This window comes from Eleutherodactylus coqui, chromosome 5 (genome assembly GCF_035609145.1).
Source record: "Eleutherodactylus coqui strain aEleCoq1 chromosome 5, aEleCoq1.hap1, whole genome shotgun sequence".
Taxonomy (NCBI): domain Eukaryota; kingdom Metazoa; phylum Chordata; class Amphibia; order Anura; family Eleutherodactylidae; genus Eleutherodactylus; species Eleutherodactylus coqui.
Window position 1 is genome coordinate 184885427 of NC_089841.1, and position 18308 is coordinate 184903734.

General features: G+C 44.7%; 1 protein-coding gene across 2 annotated transcripts in view; it reads left to right on the forward strand.

Annotated features, from left to right (window-relative positions):
* LOC136627021 (uncharacterized) overlaps nucleotides 1–14839 on the forward strand; it is a 37133-nt gene extending 22294 nt beyond the window's left edge. For both annotated transcript variants that reach the window (XM_066601979.1, XM_066601980.1), the window contains exons 4-7: nucleotides 9701–9994; nucleotides 11188–11301; nucleotides 13469–13500; nucleotides 14468–14839. In XM_066601979.1, coding sequence (XP_066458076.1) covers nucleotides 9701–9994; nucleotides 11188–11301; nucleotides 13469–13500; nucleotides 14468–14827 — 800 coding nt within the window. In that variant the 3' untranslated portion in view covers nucleotides 14828–14839. The remainder of the gene's footprint in view (nucleotides 1–9700; nucleotides 9995–11187; nucleotides 11302–13468; nucleotides 13501–14467) is intronic.
* The last annotated feature ends 3469 nt before the right edge of the window (nucleotides 14840–18308 follow it).

Here is an 18308-nt window from a genome sequence, read left to right on the forward strand (position 1 = left end):
TCTCATGTTCATTGAATATACGCAGTGCTGCCTTTTGGTGGAAAAAAACTGAAAACAAATCTATTTGTCCAGCCTCTGTCCGTCCTAAGGGCGGTGGAGACGTGTGAGCTGCGTGAACAACATTGCTAAATCAGACGCACCCAGCTACGCTTTACTGCTGGCTTCGCCATTTGCTTTCCTTAATTGGGAAAAAAATACCTGCTCTCCAAGAGTTATAATAACTCTGCTACCCTCACGTTCTGTGACACATTAGCAGGGACACAGCACAGTTATTAAACTTAGATAATTCATTCACTAGAGGCAGTGGGGCCTTTCGTTTTCCAAAAAGGGCAAAAATTATATTTGGCCTGCAGTCTTGCGCCAATTTATTTCCTGCCTGTGAAATCAAATCACTGGTAATACAGCATGCTGAGGGGTAGGGGTAGGCCTAGAGGACGTGGACGCGGCCGAGGACGCGGAGGGCCAAGTCAGGGTGTGGGCACAGGCCGAGCTCCTGATCCAGGTGTGTCGCAGCCGACTGCTGCGCGATTAGGAGAGAGGCACGTTTCTGGCGTCCCCACATTCATCGCCCAATTAATGGGTCCACGCGGGAGACGGTTATTAGAAAATGAGCAGTGTGAGCAGGTCCTGTCCTGGATGGCAGAAAGTGCTTCGAGCAACCTATCGTCTACCCGCAGTTCTGCGCCGTCCACTGCTGCCAATCCGAATCCTCTGTCTGCTGCTCCTCCTTCCTCCCAGCCTCCTCACTCCACTACAATAACACCTGCTCAGGAGCGGGAACACTCCCAGGAACTGTTCTCGGGCCCCTGCTTAGATTGGGCAGCAGCGGTTCCTCTCCCACCAGAGGAGTTTATCGTCACTGATGCCCAACCATTCGAAAGTTCCCGGGGTCCGGGGGAAGAGGCTGGGGACTTCCGCCAACTGTCTCAACAACTTTCTGTGGGTGAGGAGGACGATGACGATCAGACACAGTTGTCTTGCAGTGAGGTAGTAGTAAGGGCAGTAAGTCCGAGGGAGCAGCGCACAGAGGATTCGGAGGAAGAGCAGCAGGACGATGAGGTGACTGACCCCACCTGGTGTGCAACGCTTACTCAGGAGGACAGGTCTTCAGAGGGGGAGTCAAGGGCATCAGCAGGGCAGGTTGCAAGAGGCAGTGCGGTGGCCAGGGGTAGAGGCAGGGCCAGACCGAATAATCCACCAAGTGTTTCCCAAAGCGCCCCCTCGCGCCATGCCACCCTGCAGAGGCCGAGGTGCTCTAAGGTCTGGCAGTTTTTCACAGAGACGCCTGACGACCGACGAACAGTGGTGTGCAACCTTTGTTGCGCAAAGCTCAGCCGGGGAGCCAACACCAACAGCCTCACCACCACCACCATGCGCAGGCATATGATGGCCAAGCACCCCACAAGGTGGGACGAAGGCCGTTCACCGCCTCCGGTTTGCACCCCTGCCTCTCCCCCTGTGCCCCAACCTGCCACTGAGATGCAACCCCCCTCTCAGGACACAGGCACTACCGCCTCATGGCCTGCACCCACACCCTCATCTCCGCTGTCCTCGGCCCCATCCAGCAGTGTAGTTCAGCGCACCGTTCAGCCGTCGCTTGCGCAAGTGTTCGAGCGCAAGCGCAAGTACGCCGCCACGCACCCGCACGCTCAAACGTTAACCGTCCGCATAGCAAAATTCATCAGCCTTGAGATGCTGCCGTATAGGGTTGTGGAAACTGAGTCCTTCAAAAGTATCATGGAGGCGGCGGCCCCGCGCTACTCAGTTCCCAGTCGCCACTACTTTTCCCGATGTGCCGTCCCAGCCCTGCACGACCACGTCTCCCGCAACATTGTGCGCGCCCTCACCAACGCGGTTACTGCCACGGTCCACTTAACTACGGACACGTGGACAAGCACAGGCGGGCAGGGCCACTACATCTCCCTGACGGCACATTGGGTGAATTTAGTGGAGGCTGGGACAGAGTCAGAGCCTGGGACCGCTCACGTCCTACCCACCCCCAGAATTGCGGGCCCCAACTCGGTGCTGGTATCTGCGGAGGTGTATGCTTCCTCCACTAAAGCACCCTCCTCCTCCTCCTCCTCCTCTGTCTCGCAATCAAGATATGTTAGCAGCAGCATGTCGCCAGCAGTCGGTGTCGCGCGGTGTGGCAGCACAGCGGTGGGCAAGCGTCAGCAGGCCGTGCTGAAACTACTCAGCTTAGGCGATAAGAGGCACACGGCCCACGAACTGCTGCAGGGTCTGACACAGCAGACCGACCGCTGGCTTGCGCCGCTGAGCCTCCAACCGGGCATGGTCGTGTGTGACAACGGCCGTAACCTGGTGGCGGCTCTGCAGCTCGGCAGCCTCACGCACGTGCCATGCCTGGCCCACGTCTTTAATTTGGTGGTTCAGCGGTTTCTGAAAAGCTACCCACGCTTGTCAGACCTGCTCGTAAAGGCGCGCCGGCTCTGCGCACATTTCCGCAAGTCCCACACGGACGCTGCCACCCTGCGCACCCTGCAACATCACTTTAAGCTGCCAGTGCACCGACTGCTGTGCGACGTGCCCACACGGTGGAACTCTACGCTCCACATGTTGGCCAGGCTCTATGAACAACGTAGAGCTGTAGTCGAATACCAACTCCAACATGGGCGGCGCAGTGGGAGTCAGCCTCCTCAATTCCTTTCAGAAGAGTGGGCCTGGTTGGCAGACATCTGCCATGTCCTTGGTAATTTTGAGGAGTCTACCCAGGTGGTGAGCGGCGATGCTACAATCATTAGCGTCACCATTCCTCTGCTATGCATCTTGAGAAATTCCCTGCAAACCATAAAGGCAGCTGCTTTGCGCTCGGAAACGGGGGCGGGGGAAGACAGTATGCCGCTGGATAGTCAGGGCACCCTCCTGTCTATTTCTCAGCGCGTACAGGAGGAGGAGGAGGAGCATGAGGAGGATGAGGAGGAGGGGGAAGAGACAGCTTGGCCCGCTGCTGACGGTACACCGGCTGATTGCCTGTCATCCTTTCAGCCTGTATGGCCTGAGGAGGAGGAGGAGGAGGAGGAGGAGGAGGATCCTGATAGTGATCTTCCTAGTGAAGACAGCCATGTGTTGCGTACAGGTACCCTGGCACACATGGCTGACTTCATGTTAGGATGCCTTTCTCGTGACCCTCGCGTTGCACGCATTCTGGCCACGACGGATTACTGGGTATACACACTGCTTGATCCACGGTATAAGGAGAACCTGCCCACTCTGATTCCCGAAGAGGAAAGGGGTTCGAGAGTGTTGCTATACCACAGGACCCTTGCGGACAAGCTGATGGTAAAATACCCAGCCGACAGCGCTAGTGGCAGAAGGCGCAGTACCGAGGGCAAGGTAGCAGGGGATGTGCGTAGATCGAGCAGCATGTACATCCCAGGCAGTGCAACAGTCTTTAAGGGCCTGGCCAGCTTTATGGCTCCCCACCAAGACTGTGTCACCGCTCCCCAGTCACGGCTGAGTCGGCGGGAGCACTGTAAAAGGATGGTGAGGGAGTACGTAGCGGATCGCACGACCATCCTTGGTGACGCCTCTGCACCCTACAACTACTGGGTGTCGAAGCTGGACATGTGGCCTGAACTAGCGCTGTATGCCCTGGAGGTGCTTGCTTGTCCTGCGGCTAGCGTCTTGTCGGAGAGGGTGTTTAGTGCGGCTGGGGGAATCATCACAGATAAGCGTAGCCGCTTGTCAACCGACAGTGCCGACAGGCTAACACTCATCAAGATGAACAAAGGCTGGATTTCCCCAGACTTCTGTTCTCCACCAGCGGACAGCAGCGATACGTAAGCAATACGTAGGCTGCACCCGCGGATGGAAGCTACGTTCTCTCTCACCATCCAAAACGGGGACATTTCTGCTTCATCAATCTGTGTCTAATATTCCTCCTCCTCCTCCTCCTGAAACCTCACGTAATCACGCTGAACGGGCAATTTTTCTTAGGGCCACAAGGCTCACTCAAATAATTTTTCAGAACAATTTTTATAAGTTTCAATGCGCTTAAAAGCATTGGAACTTTAACTTGAACCAATTTTTCGTTACACTGGGCTGCCTCCAGGCCTAGTTACCACTTAAGCCACATTAACCAAAGCGATTAATGGGTTTCACCTGCCCTCTTGGCTGGCCATGGCCAATTTTTGGGATGTACATTAGTACTGTTGATACAGCAATTTTTGTGGGCCCTCGCCTACAGTGTAATCAAATTAATTTTTAGCCCACCTGCATTACAGCTGACGTTACCTCAGCTGTGTTGGGCAATGCAATGGGATATTTTTATGTACCGCCGGTGGGTTCCAGGGAGCCACCCATGCTGTAGGTGCACACTGAGTTTTTAAGACATCTGTACACTTCTAAAGAACCCGTCTGACTGGGCCATGCAGTGTGGGCCGAAGCCCACCTGCATTAAGCACGACATTACTACCTCAGCTGTGTTGGGCAATGCAATGGGATATTTCTGTGTACCGCCGGTGGGTTCCAGGGAGCCACCCATGCTGTGGGTCGACAGGGACTTCACAATAGGGAGTTGTACCTGCCTGTGTCTATGAATTAAAAAGCCCGGTCTGACTGGGGCATGCAGACACCTTGACAGAATGAATAGTGTGTGGCACATAGGTTCCCCATTGCTATGCCCACGTGTGCAGCTCCTGATGGCGGTGGCACAGGATTCTATTTCTCATTGCTTCTGTACAGCATTGTGGGCTATCGCTCCGCCACTTTTAAAGAGGGTCGCTGCCTAGCCGTGCCAACCTCTGCAGTGTGTGCCTGCGGTCCCTCGTCATGGCAGACGCAATTCTAAATAGACATGAGGGTGGCGTGGCATGAGGGCAGCTGAAGGCTGCCCAGGGACACTTTGGTGTGCGCTGTGGGGGGGGAGGGGGGGCGGTTGGGCAGCATGTAACCCAGGAGAAGTGGCAGTGGAGTGTCATCCAGGCAGTGATTGTGCTTTGTTGTAGCTAGTGTGGTGCTTAGCAAAGGTATGCCATGCTAATGAGGGCTTTTCAGAAGTAAAAGTTGTTGGGAGGGGGGGGGCCCACTCTTGCCGGTATTGTGGCTTAATAGTGGGACCTGTGAACTTGAGATGCAGCCCAACATGTAGCCCCTCGCCTGCCCTATCCGTTGCTGTGTCGTTCCCATCACTTTGTTGAATTGCCCAGATTTTCACACATGAAAACCTTAGCGAGCATCGGCGAAATACAAAAATGCTCTGGTCGCCCATTGACTTCAATGGGGTTCGTTGTTCGAAACGAACCCTCGAGCATCGCGGGAAGTTCGTTCCGAATAACGAACACCCGAACATTTTGGTGTTCGCTCATCTCTATTATTTATCCAATTATTTGTCTTTCTCGGTACAGAAGTCAGACTCACAAGCCTGTAGTTTCCTGGATCCACCTTCTTCCCTTTTTTTGAAGATAGGGACAACGTTTGCCCTTTTCCAATCTTCTGGGACTTCTCCTGTTCTCCAGGAATTTTCAAAGATTATGGCGAGTGGTTTAGCAATTACCTCCACTGCTTCCTTTAGTATCCTAGGATGTAATTCATCTGGAAATTGAGACTTGAATTAATTTAAGTTAGCTAAGTGTTCCCTCACCATCTCTCTGCTTATAGATAACCTGCATTGTTTTATTCCCCCAATAGCACAGGAACGATCAGTTGATGTTACATCTACTTTATGAGAGAAAACAGATACAAAGTAGGCATTTTAAAAGTTCAGCCTTTTCAACATCATTCTTAACCAATTCACCATTTTTTTCTTGTAAGCATCCAATAGCATCTTTGACTTTTCTTTTGCTTTTGATATACCCCCCAAAATCCTTCATTATTGCTTTTGGCCTCTGTTGGAATCCTCAATTCATTATTAGCTTTAGCTTTTCTGACACTTGCCCTACATTTTTAGCAGACCGCATTATGTTCTTTAGATATTTTCCCCTCTTTCCATTTGGTAAACATATTTTTCTTCTTTTTTAGCATGTGTGCAAGTTCTGTGTTCATCCATCCTGGTCTCTTTAAATGCTTCCTATTCTTCCTTCTTTTAGGGATTGTTAACGATTGTGCTTTGAGAATCTCATTTTGCAATATTTCCCAACCTTCTTGGATATTTCTGTCCTTAAGAACATCCAGCTATTGGATTCTTCCTACCCTCTTTATGAGTCTATTAAAATCTTCCCTTATGAAATCCAATCTTGAGATCTGAGTTTTCTTAGGTCTTCCTCCCCTTTTTATCCAGAATTCAAGGATAGCATGATCACTGCCTCCTAAGGTCCCAGCCACCCTTACTTCCTCAACCATTCCCTCCCTGTTGTTGAAAATTAGGTCCAAAATAGTAGATCTCCTTGTTTTCTCTTCTACCTTTTGAAAGATAAAGTTGTCAGCAAGAGCGGATAAGAATTTGTTGGATCCATTACTTTTACCTGAGAGATATTCCCAACAAATGTCTGGATAGTTAAAATCTCCCATAATCACTATGTCATGCTTTTTTGAGAACTTAACCATCTCATGTAGAAAGAGTTCATCAATATCTTCTGCTTGTCCGGGCAACCTATAGTAAATAGTGTCTACAATAGTGTCCTTTCTGTTGTTCTCTCCTTCTATTCTTACCCAAACAGTTTCTACAGAACTCCCATTCTCTGAAACTTAAATCTCTATGGAAATAAATCGTATCCTAACATACAATGCAATACCTCCTCCCCCTTTTTTAGGCCTGTTTCTTATAAATAAGTTGTATCCTTCAAGCCTTGTATTCCAATGATGTGTATGATTCCACTAAGTTTCTCTGATGCCTATGACATCATATTTCTCTTCCTGTGTTATGAGCTCCAATTCTCCTTGTTTGTTTCCCATGCTCTGTGCATTTGTGTAGAAACATTTTAGTTTGTGATCGGTGTCTCTTGCGCCTCTACTTTACTTTCCTTCTGAATTTTTTGTCTTTGTTTTTTCTTTCCACTTCTAATAGCAAGTTTTTCAAATGTATTAATTAGCTGTATATTTTTACCTGGCCTTTCACTTCCCTTCCCATATTGTTTTAGTTTAAAGCTCTCCTAATGAGTGAAGCAAGGCGCCCACCAAATATATGCTTACCTCTTTCTGTAAGGTTCAACCCGTCTCTAGCAAGCAGTCCATTGTATAGGTAATTTACTCCATGGTCTAGAAATCCAAATCTTTGCTGACGGCACCATCAATATAACCAGTTTTTCACCTCTAGAATCCTGTTCCATCTTCTGATTCCATGTCCTTCCACTGGGAGGATGGATAAGAAGACCACCTGTGCTTCTAGTTCCTTCACCTTCTTTCCAAGGTCTTTAAAGCCTCTGCAAATAGTTTCAAGGTCCTTTTTTTGCAGTGTCATTTGTCCCTACATGTATTAGTAGGAATGGGTGGTGTTCTGTAGGACTGAAGAGTCTTGACAGCTTATCAGACACATCTTTTGATATATGCACCTTGAAGACAGCACATCTCTCGTGAAGTGTCAGGTCTGCAGACAGTGGCCTCTGTTCCTCTCAATAGATAATCCCCCACAACCACCACTCTCCTTTTCTTCTTCCCAACACTTCTTTTTCTCTATCCAAGAGGACTCTGTGTGCTTAGTACACAGTTCTTTGTGGGTAGAGTCATTTCTTGCTGTACCTCTTCATTGTTTTCCTACGTGCGAACCTGGTACTGGTTACAGCAGTATGGGTGCTGGCTGATTCCTGATCCTCCTGCTACTTGGGTTACATGCTTCCATTCCTCTGCTTCTGCAGATACACTGGACATTTCTTTTACTTCAACATTTTAAAGACTTTCTTTTGCTCTGTCAAGGAAATCCTCACCTCCTTAATGAGTTTCAATGTAGCTATTCTCTCCTAAAGACTCAGCAGCTTTTCCTCCAGTAGAGACACAAGCTTGCATTTCTGACAGGTGAAGTTTAGCTTTTCCTCTAGTAGATCTGTAAACATATAGCATATGTTGCAGCTCACCATATGGCTCCTCTCCTTTTCCATGTTGTAAGTTGTTGTCCACTTCCAAACTTCTAAAAGTCAGGAATTTAGTGAGGATATATAACCTATAAGATACTACTAAGTGTACAACTTTGCGTACCGTTAGGTGATGTCCTCTGATTGAAAATCCTTGGTTTCATAATCATGCCTTTTCACTCACTCCCGCATTTCAGGAAAGTCTATTGCCGGTGGGTAAGGCCCGCAGCACACGGGCGGAAATTCTGCAGCGGTCTTTTCTGCAGAATTTCCGCCTGTGCCCACATGCATAGAATTACATTGAAAAACACGATCCTATGCACACAGCCACGATTTGTCTGCGTGAAAACACACGCGGAAAACAAATCGCGGCATGTTCTATTCCTGTGCGGATCTCGCAGAGGCCTGCACAAAAATGCCAGTAGTGCCAGGCTTGCTCCGCTCTGCGCATGTGCTGGCTGGCAGGCAGCCGGCGCATAGCAGAAAACAGAAGACGCTGGGAGTGGGTGAGCCGCAGACCTCTGTAGCTGCACGGGTCCGCATCCCGCTGTGAGAATTCTCGCAGTGGGATCCGACCCAGCGGTCTACAGGCGGCCTAAAAGTCCTTAAAGAAGCACTGGTGCTGCTGCTGTTAGATACCACTGTGGCTGTCTCTTTTTAAAAAGGTACTCCGTGTGGTTGACTCTATTATGGGGGTATTTTTGCATCTTTCCAACATAGAAAGTTAGAAGGTATGTAGACTTCCTACTATTTTTATCATTTAATATGAAATAACTTTTTGTCTTACACTAGATATATTGAGGGAATCTTATCAAGACCGACATTCCCAATGCTGGTCTAAGTATAATAATGCACCTGATACATGAAGAGGTTCACTCCTCAACACTGCCATGCACCTACACAGAAATGTACACCAGGTCCGACCTGGTGTATATTTCTGGCATAATTTACACTAGTTTCTGGTGTAAATTATAGTTTGTTCAGGTTGGCCTCGCCCTCTCCTGACAAGCCCACTTTTCAGAGAGGTAGTAACGCTTGTGTAAAAACGAAGAAATGGAAAAAAATCCGGTAAGTGGGACATGTACAAAAATATGCAGCTTCTTTAAGCCAGAACGCGATTAAAAGTTCAATAAATGTTCCCCATGTACCTTTACATGGTACAATGGGCCGTTCCAGTGACTATTGTTCCTGTGCTTTACAAGTGAATGGAGCGAACTTATTTCAAGTGAATGGAGGTGGAGTGAGTCGGGGATAGTTGTGGCACTCCCTTTACATTCACAGTATACTGGAATCACCCATAGATTGAGCAATTCCTGTTTACACTGAGCAAGAAGCCGCTCAGCAATCGTTCCGTTTTGGTGAACTGAAATGGATCGACTAGTGACAAGTGAGTGACTTCTCGCTTTTTGTCATGTCTGGGGCCATGTGTACATGAGCCAACAGCCACCCAAAATCGCTTGTTCAGTGATCATTCGGGGGACTATTGGCCTGTGTGAAGGTACCTTTAGCCACCCTTGTCAGTGAGAGGGAAGTAGGTAATACTCCCTAATAACAAGCTATCACCAGGGAATGTCACTACCTCCGTCTTCACAGACACCATGAACTATATACCCTTCCAACTGGTTGACGGGGAATGTAATCTATTTTCCTCTCACAGACTACCAGCTACCACATGCAATACAAATGTTATATTTTGTTGCTATTTACCATAAATATGCAATAATCCTTTATTTTAGCGTACTGTCCATCACCTTCTCTCACTGTGAGTCCATCACAACCTTCATATGGCAATGGACAGGAAATCACTATGATCTGCTCCCCTCCAAATAACATGGATGTGGAAAGAATCCGCTTTTTTAAGAATCTGACTGAAATACAATCTGATACAAAAAAGGAAACCATGTATTATTACATAATGATCACATCAATGAAAGAGAATGAAGGTTTTTATGTCTGTGGCTACTGGCTGAGAAGTAATGGAGAAGTGAAACAATCATACAGAAGTAATGAAGTAAATATCCAGATAGCAGGTAAGAGTCTATATGTACCCGGATTCTTTCTACGTATTACGTATTATACAGTATGTTATAAGTCTTCTTATTGTCAAACTGTTCAGAATGAATAAACAATAAAAAAATTTAAAAAAAAAAAATATATATATATATATATATATATATATATATATATATATTTAGCATTATTTTGTGTCATGTGATGGCTCTATCAGGAAGATCACCACATCTTCTATTATAACTCTGTTATCCTTATAGATTAGGGCCCTTTTACCCAGGCCAAAATTCATTAAGGTTCTGATGATCCAGTGAGAATCTGAGCAATTATCGCTCAGTATAAATGTATGCACCGACTGAACAACGGATGAAAATTTGTTTGCTTATTGTTCATTCAGTTTATGGATGTATAAAAATTCAATGATGATCGGCATGTGTAAACAGGCAGTCATTCATCTACAAACGACTGCCTGTTTACTGTGAATGGAAGTGGGAGGCCTGGAACGATCCTGGCTCGCTCTACCTCCATTCACTGAACGATGATCGATTCCGTGTAAGAAGGCTCTTACGCTGCACCTCCTATTGAATGAGTACATAGTAACCAAAAGCAAAAAAAATTGAGTTTTTCAGCCTAAATTGTACCCCACGATTTACAGGGGGTGGGGGGCATGATTATTATATTTTAGTTATTGGTCTATGAACTATGAACATCCTTTTGTTTATGATACTAGAAAACTGTGTTTTATTACATATCCTTCTAGGGTCTGGAGGCTGACTGTTCAGAGGTCCAAATCACCAGCTTGTCTTTACACCATCATTATATAAAATGATACAACTCTGTCTGCTTTCAACCTCCACTAGGGGGAGCTCACTGCATGAAGATGTCTACAGCTTCTATTCTACTCAGTAATAAATCTGTATGCAGGATCATAGTGACTTCAGACAAACAAGATTGTATCATTTAACTTTATCCTGTATAAAAGGATTTAGAGGATTTGGAGCTCTAGATTTCCTTATAAAGACTATGGAACAAATCAGCACATAATTCTCGACATAAAAAAGAAAGAGTAATCCCAATTTTGCATCATTTAGCTTTTGTTAGTGTCTGTCTGTCTTTCTTTCCATCTGACTGCTATAGCTTAATATATGTGCCTTAAATATATTCTGCAATAAATGGATGTGTTCACACTTGTATTCATCTATTCACTCCCTAGATGTTATAGATGACAGAGATACTCCGGCATCCTGGATCTATTACATAGTAGGAGGTCTTGTCATTCTTGCAGTATCTTTATTATCTTGCCTGGTATACAAGAGAATGGAGAAAAGTAAGTATATTCATATAGACGTTTACCATTGCCCAACCTAGTAAAATACTGCAACTTTCCACCATCGTATCCATTTAGGTTTATGTATGTTTTAGAAAAATAAGAGACTTAAATAGTGAACAATTGTGTTGACAATATACAGGAGAAACTTAAAGGGGTTGTCCCGCGAAACAAAGTGGGGGTATACACTTCTGTATGGCCATATTAATGCACTTTGTAATATACATCGTGCATTAATTATGAGCCATACAGAAGTTATTCACTTACCTGTTCCGTTGCTAGCGTCCCCGTCTCCATGGTGCCGTCTAATCTTCAGCGTCTAATTGCCCGATTAGACGCGCTTGCGCAGTCCGGTCTTCTCGCTTCTGAATGGGGCCGCTCGTGCCGGAGAGCGGCTCCTTGTAGCTCCGCCCCGTCACGTGTACCGATTCCAGCCAATCAGGAGGCTGGAATCGGCAATGGACCGCACCGAAGCCCTGCGGTCCACCGAGGGTGAAGATCCCGGCGGCCATCTTCACAAGGTAAGTCAGAAGTCGCCGGAGCGCGGGGATTCGGGTAAGTACTGGACGGTTTGTTTTTTTTATGCCTGCATCGGGTTTGTCTCGCGCTGAACGGGGGGGCTATTGAAAAAAAAAAAACCCGTTTCGGCGCAGGACAACCCTTTTAAACTGATACACAAAATAAAAATTTGATATTATTAGGATTTTTGTTATGCATTGTGTAATTAGGTAAACCACCAATTATTGAATAATCCAGACAAAAGCAGTGTGGAAATTGATATGCTGTGTGGAATTCAATTCCGCAGCATGTCAAATTTATCGCCATTTCTACTGCGGAATTCACCTCTTCTCAATGCGGGGGTGAGTCCAACAGAGAAATCAAACCTGATCTGCAGTAGAATGCTCGCTGCAGACATTCCGCTGCAAATCAGCCGCCCGTGTGGACCCAGCCTTAAACACATTTTACTCTGAACAGTTTAAAAAAGTATCCATAAACCATAAAAATGTCAAAAAGCAGTGCATACGTCGTATTTTAAACACGGCTGTGAAAATCGCACGTGAATAGTCCTACAGATTTTCCTTCGCTCTGTATTATGGACCACAAAACATGGATTAAGTAATTAATTAAAATATGCTAATCTGGAAGCTGCCTGGAGCTCATTTGTTCTTGGTTGCTAGCAGTAAAACCTACGATCACAATGTTTACTTCTGTCTGACTAAAAGGTCATGCTGATGCACTTTTAAAAAAGATATGAGTGATATTACATAGAAATATAGTTGGCGTGATATTTTGTCATTCATGCCATTTTCCCAACTTGGACAACACAGAATGCTCATCATCTCCAATAGACCTAAGTAATACATCTATAAGGAAAGCTGGCTGTAGATACACGAAAAGGATGTGAAAAAAACTGGTATGGAGGCGCAGCCCTCTAAGCTACTAGAAGATATAGATCAAGGTCCAATGTGTGATGGTGAAAGCACTTCTTTTTTATTTTTTTCACAAATTAAAAACCAGCAATAGAATACGCGTTTCGGGGATGAACCCCTTTGTCAGTTAGGCTGGATAGGACAACAGGATGCCTGGGGGTGACACAATTCCAAAAGGTGTATTGGATGTGTCAGAGCACTTTGCCAAAGCACTTTTTTTCTCCCCTGTCCTCTTGCACATACAGGACCTCTGACACATCCAATACACCTTTGGAATTGTGTCACCCCCAGGCATCCTGTTGTCCTATCCAGCCGAACTGACGAAGGGTTTCATCCCCGAAACGCGTATTCTATTGCTGGTTTTTAATTTGTGAAAAAATAAAAAAGTGCTTTCACCATCACACATTGGACTTTGATCTACATCTTCTAGTAGCTTAGAGGGTTGCGCCTCCATACCAGTTCTTTTCACATCCTTTTCGCTACACTCACGCCCACACTGGTGGAGCGTCATCTGGTTGGCAGCATCTCCACCATTCAAAATACTCAATCATTGGAAACACTTTGTACTCCATAAATATTCCACCACCCTCACTTGGTCTTGCTCCACCCTCCTTTTTCATTTCTTTTACTCACGGCTGTAGATACAAGCATTGTTAGCAGCTTCTCACATGAGTGTGACTGTTAATATTGCCAGAGCTAGTACATACCGTTAATATAAGATTGTTATCTTCCCCCAGGAAAAACTCCAAGCAGTGCCGCAGGAACCCGTGTAAGTGACCTCAAATAGGTTGTACAAAAATTACATACTATGTAATATAATTTCACTTTTAAGTTAAAAAAAAATAATCCTCTGTATTACAATGGATCTCCAGTGTTGTGGGCCTCCTTTTGAACTATTATACAATTCTCATTCAGCCATTATGCTGCTCGCTGTACTGTAGAAAAAGTCAAACCTGACTTCCAAGATGGTAGTTTGCTTAGATTTGTTGTTGCATCACCATTATGTCTACAAGTCCCAGTAAACAATGCATGTCCTATGTTCCCTCTAGTTGCTGATTTAGCTGTTATTTTAAAGTGGTTGTCCCATGAAAAAGTGTTTATAGCTAAATTCAGCCCATCATTCTAAATTTTTTTGTGTTTACACTTATCTAAAAAATGTTTAAACCCCAGATATTCCATAATTAGGCCGCTTGCACATGGGAGGATTTGCACTGTGGAATCCGCAGTGGGCATCCACCTCCGGATTCCACAGCAAAGACCGCCCATAGCATGCTATGGAAAAGTGTTTTTCCTGCCCATGAGCAGAAATCAATTGTGATTTTCTACTCGTGGGGGAAAAAAATCGCAACATGCTCTATTTTGAGCCGGATTCCGTGTGGATGGCTTCCATTAAAGTCAATGGAAGCAGTCCGACCTGCGGCCCTTCTGCAATCATCATTGCGGAAAGCTTGCGGGATGCACATTATCACCTAGTGACGGTGCGGCATAATCTGTAATGCGTATGTACGCCGGCCAGCACATCCACAGCACAGAATATGAAGACTGCGGATAGCAGGTAAAGCGCTGAGCGAGAAGCCAACGAGAGGCCTGCGATCCAGCAGCAAAATCTGTCTGGGTATACACTTTGCACAAGAGCTAATGCCCTTAGTCAAGTGTTGTCCCATTTAAAAGGGACATAAGCAGATCCAGGGACATAAAACAGTATCTTATTTTCCAATTATTTTCCTCATTTACAGATCACACACCATAATCTTGGGCATGGTGTCTTCAGAGAGCCAGTAAACAATATCCCTTTACTGGTCCAAAGTCAGATGAACAATACCATGTGCTCCATAATCTACCAGAATACAACACCAGCAAATGAACAAGCTGAAGCAGAGACCAGAAGGATGACGGATTCAAAAGAGCAGGCTGAAGAAGAGGATCATATGTATTTGGAAATTGAAACAGAAAGAAACAATTATCAAAATCAAACCACAGAGTCTGAATATACTTCACTTAATGTGTCAAATGTCTCGATTTACTATACTGCACACGTCCCTTTTCCTTTACCGTCTGCTTATAAAAGTAGTCTGATTAAACAGCCAAAATATTAGAAGTATGCAACTTTTATGTAATGTAACTAATGTAATGCTCTTGCTGTATTAAAACATTAGATGTATACAAATAACAAAATAGGTCCGCGCTCCGGGAATGTGGCACTTCAATACTTTAATCTTCACTTCACAATGCGTTTCATCCCTCTAAAGGGACTTTTTCAAGTGTGACAATGCATTACAAACTAAACATTTATAGTAAAAGTTACATACCTTCATTACATGCGGTCCGCTCCGTCCTCCATCCCCTCCAGCGTCCTGCGGCGTCACGCCCCCTCCGCGCGTGTCAGCTGACTAGGTCACGTGGTGCCGTGACGTCACATCGTCGGGCGCTGCTTCTTATGTGGAAGTGGGAATGTGGACGGGCTCGCTCGCACTGCCTGAATACATTAATAATATGGGTGTTACTGGCCTACATCCCTCTTATTTCCTTTCTATATAATTGATACTTCTTTTTATATGTATTATTAAGCATTATAAAACTCATACTATTCTATCAATATAATAAAAATGGAACATGTATAACACTTAAATAAACATAACACTCCTATTGCATTCTATATTTCTCATAATCATATTCATAATAATAAATAAATAATATAATTGTTATGGATAAAAATGCTAGATGTCATATAAATATAAATACTTAATCCATTAAAAATGTGTACTTTTATCTCCGTAACCTTCATAAAAATACAGTAATAAGATGGATATAATAAAATAAATATAATAAAATAAAATTTAGTACCGTATTTTCCTGCTGTTAAAAATGTTTTTATAATTTTTCTACCACTTCATTCAGACCCCTAGGAACTAGGGTGTTCATGCGGAATATCCAGTACATTTCTCTGGATCTCAATTTCTCCACTGATCTTTCCCTAATGTTTTCTATAGGTATAACTTTCAAAAGTGAAGAATCTTTGGCATGATGGGTGTTGAAATGCCGTGATATGCTGTGCTTATCGAATCCTTTCTTAATATTGCTACGGTGTTTATTGAGCCTTTCTCGTAGCGTATTAATGGTTCTTCCTATATATCTCAGCCCGCATGGGCATTCCAGCATATAAATTACTTTTGTCACGTCACAAGTCATTTTCTGTTTAATCCTATAATCTTCCCCATCTGGTAACTGTATATTCTTGGTACCATGTTCGATGTTGGGGATGGGGAAGATTATAGGATTATAGGCACAGGCGCATATATAAGAGAACCTGGATAAAGAGTGTTAGTGAGGATCCTAACAAACAGGATCTTCACTAGACACCGGGTGAGTGAGATATAATTTTGTTTTATGTCTGCTATATGACCTCTTAGTACACTCTGGCAGCGCTATCCTATTTTTTCATACATTGTCCTTAAAACATTAGATGTCAGATCCCTACTAGAGATGAGCGAGCATGCTCGGTTAAGGCAATTACTCAAGTGAGCGTCGCTTTTTTCGAGTAACTGCCTACTCGTCCGAAAAGATTCGGGGGGTGGGGAGGGGCAGACAGAGGCAAGACAGAGACAGATCTCACTCTTCCTCCCACCACCCCCCCAAATCTTTCCGACGAGTAGGCAGTTATTTGAAAAAAGTGATGGTGGGCGTGGAGGTGAGCCCTTCTGTGCATGTGCCCGATGTTTCCATCAGGCACGCATGCGCAGAAGGCAACGCGAGATTCTGGAAGGAGGAGGGTGAGTATTTTCACCTCTCCTCGTGAATCTGAAGGGAGGATGAGAAACGGTGAAACTTTGACTTTATTTTACTTTTTAGAAGTTTTCCGTGATCGCCGTTATCCATTGGATAGCAGTGATCATGGGCCCGGGGACTGGTCACCGCAGTTCCCGATGACATCACCTGTTTCCTATTTACCTTCAGTACCCGGGAAGCAGGAGATTTGAAATGTCCCATGACTATCCGGTCTTCTGCGCACACGTCGCCATTTTTCGTTGGGCACCTATACGCAGAATATGGCCAAAGTCCCTTTTCGGACTAGATCATCGCTGTCAATAGCTATGATCAACTTTAACACTGATCACTGCTGTTACCACTGTAAATGCTGCTCTTTCTTCTGACAGTGGCATTTAAATCCCTCAATTTGATATTCTGAGGTCCTGAATACCCCACTTTTCCCACCCCCTGTCCTCCGCAATGGGATCGCGAGGTGCTGTTCGGTTGCCATGGCAGTCTGGAGCTTTCTGAAGTCTTTCAGTGCTCCCATTGTTGGATTGAAAGACTGCCTGTGAGATTGTGGTGTAATGTAGTACTATGGTATTACATTACATTGCAAGATTGAGGAAACAATTTTTGAGTCTTTTTATTTAAACAACATTTAGGGCTGTTTTTCACATATTTTTTTTCCTTGTTTACTTTTAGAAGAGAGAAATTGTACAAAAGGTAAAAAAAACAATACAGTACTTTCTCCATTATTATTTCAACCATTTTGACATATACTATGTATATTCTTAGACGTTTTGCAGCAGCTACAGCATCAGTTTCAGTGTCTATTATATCTATGGTTTTTTTTATACCTGGTTTTGATTTTTTTCACTTATTTTTTGCAGTATTTTACTGTAACTGGGGCATCCTTGTGCTGACATAAGTCCCTGACAGAGCTAATCTGGGTCTTCTAACACACAGAAGCTTTCCCATGTCAGGGGGCACCTAGAGAACATGTCATCGCTGGGCCCAATAGAGACAACTGCAGTGCCATTGCCTCTATTCATTACACGGTGCTCATTGAGAGCTGGTCAAGCTGCCATAGCGAAGGCAAAAAATGTTAACATTAAAATGCTATGAGTTTGAAGACCAGGACCATATACTGTAAATTTACTGCACTTGGATTTTAACAGGTACCTAAAACATTAAATTGGTCAGCCAAGTTATACATTTATTTTTGTAGGTGCAGGGAATATTAAAAAGTCCCAAAAAGTTATTCTCTCCCATTTGATCCCTCTCTATTCCAGCACCGCCACTTCAGTGCTTCCCATAACAGTTCTGTTTAGATGACTGAAGCGATGATGTACTGGTAAACCAATATGAACACTGCAGGTAATCACTGAAGGCAGTAGAAACCTCAAAGTAAAGAGGAAATCGTGAAAAAGATCCACATTTAAAAAAAAAACTTTTATTAGACAGCTCTAAAAATAATAAACATGGCCATTGTGAAAAGACAAACCCGATGTCAAGTACACAGTATTCACACACGTACCGGGTAAGAGCAATCGCACATCACACCTGAAGGAGCTAGGAACAATTTAACACATCAGGATGTACTCTCGGCATGTGGAGAGAGAACCTGGTCAACCAGGATGAACAAGATCTAGTAGTTCAACAAGTCTCAGTCCACCCTACGTACGTTGGAAAGCCACTGACAAAAGTGGGTGCTGTGTTGTTCACAAAAGAATAAATATCAGAATTCCGACCCAAAAAGCACTTGTTGGGTCTCAAAGCGCTAGCAGAAACCTCTAATTCCAAGCAGTTTTTTCTATAAGTAGCAAA